At 50.8% G+C, this 6,887-nt stretch overlaps 1 protein-coding gene across 1 annotated transcript in view; it reads left to right on the forward strand.

Moving 5' to 3' along the window:
* The first annotated feature begins 5,876 nt into the window (after positions 1–5,876).
* The window catches only part of ADAMTS8 (ADAM metallopeptidase with thrombospondin type 1 motif 8), a 19,570-nt gene continuing 18,559 nt past the window's right edge, over positions 5,877–6,887 (forward strand). Inside the window, exon 1 of the mRNA XM_007456591.1 lies at positions 5,877–6,605. Coding sequence (XP_007456653.1) covers positions 5,877–6,605 — 729 coding nt within the window. The remainder of the gene's footprint in view (positions 6,606–6,887) is intronic.

The following is a 6,887-nucleotide window of genomic DNA, read 5'->3' on the forward strand; positions in this document are numbered from 1 at the left end:
CTGAAATCCCACCATTAGTTGTTTATTTCTTTTGGTTCCCCTTCCTCCGGTCTCTTAAAAATTCAAACACTCCTAGGGGTACTTGCTATCAAACCAAAGTGTACATGACTTGGATTCCTTTCTGTCAATGAGAGCAGATCAGGGAAGCACCCTGGGCAAATCTAAGGAAGAGAGAAGCTGAGGGTGAGGGGAATGAGGCCAAGATAAACTTCAGAGACTTTACGACTAGTCTACCAGGCCAGGGCGGGTAGATAACGATGATGACAGTGATGACGATGTGATGGAAAACAGTGACCGTTTACATACACCTACCATGGGCCAAGCACTCTTCTTAGCACTTCCCATCCTAACTTACTGGGAACATGTTTATAAAAAGTGGATCGTTTTTATATCAAGTCCCTTGATGACCTTGAGTAAGCACTTCGTCTGCCCTGAGAAGTCACCCTCCGTTCTGAAATCCCAGCTCCTTTCCTTCAAACCTCTTTTCTTCCATCTGTTACAAGGAGAAATGCATGCAGCGTTGCACGTTAGTACAATAAAATATATTTATATGTGTGTGTGTGCCTGTGTGTGTATAATCAGAAGTGGTTAATTAGACCCATTGTTTAGAGAGACTTCAGACCCTCTTGCATCGGCTATTAAAAGTAAATGTGACAAGACTCCCATCTGGTGGTTAGAATCAATAATGACGATGTAGAGGAAATGGATTGTTTTCATTAACGATTAAAGGATGCACGAAAGCCAAACCATCCTCACCATTAAGGTGGTCCCGGGCCCTGGAGACACCGCGGCTTGGTCAGCTCTCCAAGACTGCCAGGTCATTTGAGTTGAGACACACTGGTCTGATGAAGACCGGAAATCGAGGTGAAGGAAAGATGGTGGGAAGGGGAGAAGCACAGGTTATAACAAGCAGGACAACCACACACCTCCCTCAACCTTCCCCGGGGACTGGGTGTGAGAAATAGAATGAACACGTAGATTTATGTGCACAGTTGTGAAGGACTGCCGCCTCAGACTTGCGTGATGTGATAGAAATTTCTAACTTTGGAAAAAGTTGCTCTGCAGTGGATAAATGTCAAGTTGAACAGTGCCACCTGCTGGCCGTTTGGTGGTAAAGCAAACATGACCCAAGCCTCTTGTCATTCATCTTTGTGGCCATCGTTACCGCATGTAAGACTCAAAATGCGCAAGTGACTGGCCAGTTACGGTAGTGACCACAGATTGTCATCACAGATGCAGCCCACATGAATCTGGCGCGACCTTATATTTGGGGTGCCCCACAATGAGCCCAATACTTAGCAGTCAGTCATTGAATATACAAAAAAAGTTTGTTTGCTTCTGCTCGTTATACTAAAATCAATCAACGTCTGGTCAGCAAGCAAGTCGACGTCAATATCGGACTAAAGTTTGCGCTAGATCTGGTTCTCGGTGATGTAAATAACAGGATTGGGAGTGTGCCCATTGAGACTGTCTGTAAACACCAGAACAGCCAGATGAAGGTAGGAAAAATAATCAGAGTAGCTAGCGCTGCACAGGAGTTAGGACATTGAACTTAAAGTGGCCTCAAGAATATGAATTAAAGATTTTCCATATACTGGGTGAAGTTCCAAAGGTTCCAAAAGATAGAATATTTAGGACTAGAAAGGATTAAGCAAATAAAAACACAGAGGAATGCTTGTGTACGTACAAGTGGCGCTCACAAAACCCTGCATACCAAAGGGAATACAAAAGCACATCAGCACAAAAGTGATGTCAAAAACCAAACCCGAACTGTTGGTGGTCTGAGCTCACTAGTGAGACAGAGAAGGAACAGGAAATCCTCCCTCTGTTATAGGCAATGTGTGGGTCACAGCAATTAACCAAAGTTATAGAAAATGAACATGAATTGACGCAAAAAACGGTATTATTTTGTTTAGAAAAAAAGAATTCTGTTTATATTTAGATGCCATCACAGGCTTTTGAGAAAAGCTGTTTATTCCCTTCTTTGAAATCGAAATCCTAGAGGCCCTTCCAGCTCTGCAATGCCATGATTTAATCTTTGGTTCTAAACAAAGAAACACTACTTCAGTGTAGGACATCATCACTAGAAGAATATTATATTTAATTAGTAGTTTATGAATGCGACCTTAGTTAAGAACGCTGTTTCCACCACTTATTAACTGAGTGACCCTAAGCAAGTTATCTAACCTCTCTAAACCTATTTCTTTATCTGTAAGATGCCTTTTTCAGAGGATTGTCTTGATGGTAAAGTGAAATATGTTTTGTGAGCTGTTCAGCACAGTGCCTAGCCCACAGCAAGCAGTCAAAAGATGGATGCTATACTACCGAGGATTTAATGCAAATTAAATTCAAATGAGTCTTTAGAACATTGCCTGGCTTTTAACAGAAAGGTATGAATTGCAAATGAAATTTGAAAGCAATACATTTTTTTTATCTTCATGCAGTGGGTACCATAGCATTTTAGGAAAAATTTTACCACTAATTATGTGTCTTTGGGTAAGTCATTTAACCTCTGAATTTGTTTTTTCTCTGCAAAATTTGAGTGGAAATGGATCAGATGGCCACTAATGGATCTTCCAAGTGGAAGGAGATTCTAGAGATAGCAGAGCTTAGGATACATTATAAATTTATAATATATACTCTATAAATCTCTAGTGATAAGCTAAGAGATAACCAGTTACTAATAGTATGAGTTAATGAAAAACTTGAAATTCATAATAAACCTGTAGTATAAGGTACCATAAACATAAACTTCCTTTAATTATTTAAGGACTAATTAAATAATAAATAATTGCTAGATACAGAATTAAAGACAGAGATATTTTGGCTTTCATTTTTTATATAATTTCCCCTTCATATTCAGAGCAAGAAATTATGTTAAAATTCTTATTCCACATGAATCACAGACACTGAGTCTAAATAATCCCACATTCCAAATTTGAGGACTCCAAATTAATGTCGCTCTACTGTAATTCAGAGGTCAACAAACCGTTTCTGTAAAGGGCCAGATAGTACATATATTTTAGGGGCGCTTAACCCTGCCCTTATAGTACAAGAACAGCCAATGTGTAGATGAATGACTGCAGGTGCTTTCCAAAAACACGTTATTTATGGACACTGAAGTGAATTTCATACCATTTTCAAGAATCCTGAAATTTTACTGTTCGTTTTCATTTTTTTTTCAATAATTTCAAAAATGGGGGTGGCAAGCACCCTTAGTTTGTGTACTATACAAAAGCAGGCAGCATGCAGGATTTAGCCCACGGGCCGTGGCTTGCCAGTCCCTGGTGTAATTATGCATTTTGGGAAGGAACGTGGTAACATAGGAAATCCACAACTAGCAGATACCCGCCTGGGATTTTCACTGGCCCGTTGTTGCATTTTGTTTTGTACTGTTTCCACCTGCCATTCTCCTGAGGGCTTTCACCACAAGCCAGGGACCCCCTCTCAGTCCCAGCGGCAAGGGCACTAGGTGGAAGCATAGCTAAGGTAAGCCTAACACCTTGAGGACGCAGTGCAGGTGGCAGGCACCACCCTGGAGTTAACAGCAAGGTAAGTACAGCTCCCGGGAAAGGTGGATCCAGAAGGGCGGTGGGGGGGCCTCTTGTCATTCATCTTTGTGGCCATCGTTACCGCGTGTAAGACTCAGAATGCGCAAGTGACTGGCCACACACGCTCAGCCCAAAGTCCACGACCCGACCTCTCTCCAAAGGAACGTCCAAAGAGCTGTCTTTGGAGGCATTTCATTCTATTTAAAAACAACAACTCCCAGAGCCCTCCCAGCTGAAACCAGGAGGCCCAAGGATGTCCAAGACTTTCCCTGGTCTGGTTAAATCTCCCACCTGCAGCCATTAATATACACATGGGAGGAAGGGGACTGAGCACAACCGTTGCCTCCCCAACAAAGGACATAGAAAGAAAATGTAAGGACCCAATTACTATTGATAATCAGGAGGTCTACTGGGCGGCCGGGGTTGGAGGGATGGTGAATAGGGGACTTTAGGCTCTAGGAAGCAAAGACCAAAGATCACAGTGTTACAAAAGGCCTGAAGCAAATGGGATTACTCATTGCCTGACCTGGTCAGACTCCCCCAGGGCTGTTATACCATTGTCCTGGGATGAAGTGTTTTGCTCATTTTTGGAAAAGGATTGAAGAGGCCGTTCTGTCCATCCCCCTGCCTCCGGAAGTGTTTCCCCAACAGTCCAGTTATTCCTGTCTCGTAAATTATCCAGGAAAGAATTCTCGGGAGCATGATACGATAAAAAGCTCATCCTTCCTTTCATCTAACTCAAAGCCTTCTGTTTCTGAGAAAGCAGAGAGAGGGGACACTTGGAGGGAATTTGCCAGGACTTGCCCTGGGATTCTGTAGTCGCTAAGGAACTTTTGTGTCTGTGAGGGGCTCCTGTTCGGGGGTAAGAAGCCCTGAGAGTCTCACATTCATGCTGATCCTGCATAGACGGTGAGGGAGTGGAATGGGCTAAAATGAAGAAGGCGTGACCCCAACTGTCTGTCGGCACCGCAACCCAGGCTGAGAACAGGGCTGCTGGGGTAGGTGAGCCAGCAAAGGCCCTGAGCCCCAGGAATCTCCCACACTGACAACTCAGAGAACAACTCCTTAGAGAACAGGACCCTTGGCCCAGCCCAGACCTGTGCCATTAGGATTGGGGTGCCAGCCAGTGCTGCTTTTTGTGGTCTTGAGAGAGGACCGTACCATTCCCCTCTCCAGGTTTCAGCCCCTCTCATCCCAGGGAGGTGACATTGTGGGACAGAATGAATCAACTCTCATAGACTCTGGTACCCACAGCCGTGGGCAGTGCGATGGGGGGGGGGGGGGAGGGCCACCTTTCTTGAGGTCCCCGGGCAGCTGAGCACTGTTCCAGTTGAGTTTTCAGGGCCAGACACGAAGCCCCTGGAGCTCAGGTGCCCTCCTCGCCAAGTGCTTACCTGCCCCGGCGTGATTCCACCCTGCTGCCACCTCCCCTGATGTAATTTACCCCCGTGCTGGGTTCTGCCCCCAGCCCCCGACCAGGCAGTCACAAAGCCCTTGGCTGCCTTAACCAGGTGGTATTGCTTGCCCCGATCCGCAGCTTGGGGTGAAAACACCAAGTGCAGACAGAGGGACTTTAATATGACCTTTCTCGCCTCCCTCTTTTGCTTTACAATGCAAAGCTCTGGAGATCTCTCTTCTGCACAGTCGGATCCCCGAAGTGACACTGTCGCTGGGACCGGTGTGAGGGTCTCCTGGGCTATGTGTCCCGGGCACTTGGCCTCAGAGGAGGGAGCGACTGGGGTCTCCCCAAGGACGCTGGTTGAGGGGCCTGTCCAGCACTGGAGGAGTTAATGTGGGACCGCGTAAGCGAAGGGGAAAAAGTTGGAGTTGACACTTAAAGGGGGGCGGGGGGGCGGAGGAGCGAGCCCTGCTGACTCCTGATTGGTTTTACATTTCATCCAAATTTTTTTTCTCTCCTCTCTCGCTCCCTCTTTTCAGTTTCTCTCTCTGATCCCAGGGGAGGGGAAACGGGAATAGTGAGAGATCAAAAATAAACCTCTTATGTCAAAGCCGGGAAGGAAGTATAAATACGAAGGGCTCGGCAGCCCACTCTGTGCTTCCCGGGGTGGGGAGAAGGCAGGGGCGGAGGACGCGCACGCGGCCGGGGCGCCAGTTGCTCGCGCTCGGCTGGGCGGGAGGGCGCGGGAGCAGCGGCAGCGCCGCCAGCCGGAGGGGCCGCCCGGGAACCGCCGCCGCCAGGCGCCCACGGGCCACGCGGCCGGCCAGCCGCCCGAGCTCCTGCCCGCGGGGACAGCGGCCGGGCCGCCAGCACCTGCCCGCGCCGGGCCCTCTTCCTCCATCGCCCGCGCCGCAGCCGCAGCCCCCATGCCCCGCGCCGCCCCCCGGTGGCCGCCGCTCCTGCTGCTGCTGCTGCTGCCGCTGCTGCCGCCGCCGCCGCCGCCGCCGCTCGCCCGCGGCGCCCCGGCCAGGCCTGGAGGCGGGGGGCCGGCCTCGGCGCTGGTGGTGCCCACGCGGTTGCCGGGCGGCGCGGGCGAGCTCGCGCTCCACCTGTCCGCCTTCGGCCGCGACTTCGAGCTGCGCCTGGCGCCCGACGCCAGCTTCCTGGCGCCCGAGTTCAAGGTCGAGCGCCTCGGGGGCTCCGGCGGGGAGGCGGGGGGCGAGCAGGAGCTGCGCAGCTGCTTCTTCTCGGGCACGGTGAACGGGGAGCCCGAGTCGCTGGCGGCCGTCAGCCTGTGCCGCGGGCTGAGCGGCTCCTTCCTGCTGGACGGCGAGGAGTTCACCATCCAGCCTCAGGGCGCGGGGGGCTCCTTGCACCAGCCGCACCGCCTGCAGCGCTGGGGGCCCGGGCGCGCAGCCGCCGCCCAAGCCCAGCCCTTGCCGGGAGCGCCCGAGTGGGAGGCGGAGAAGGGAGAGGGTCGGAGGCAGGAGGACGACGAGCAGGGCAAAGACGAGGAGGCGGAAGGCGCCAGCGAGCCGCCGCCGACCCTGGGGGCCACGAGTAGGACCAAGCGGTTTGTGTCTGAGGCTCGCTTCGTGGAAACGCTGCTGGTGGCCGATGCGTCCATGGCTGCTTTCTACGGAGCCGACCTGCAGGTAGGACTCGCTGTGCCCGGAGACGCCGGTCAGCTCCCAGAGTCTCCAAATTCTTCCCTTTCCGTCCCGCTGAGAAAACCCTTCCCGTTCCTCACCCCAGACAAGGTTCTTGCCTTTCTGAGAAAGCCCAGTAACTCCTTTCCTGACCCCTGACACCTGGGCTACCTCCAGCTCCTCCCATGCGTCCCTTCCAACTTAGAGCGCGGGTCCTGGGCTTCCTCCTCCCTGCTCACCCCCCTCCCTCACATCCTGAACTGAAAGTGGGTTTTAAAGCCCCCCCCG

Source organism: Lipotes vexillifer, unplaced genomic scaffold (genome assembly GCF_000442215.2).
Source record: "Lipotes vexillifer unplaced genomic scaffold, Lipotes_vexillifer_v1.1 scaffold583, whole genome shotgun sequence".
Classification (NCBI taxonomy): Eukaryota; Metazoa; Chordata; class Mammalia; order Artiodactyla; family Lipotidae; genus Lipotes; species Lipotes vexillifer.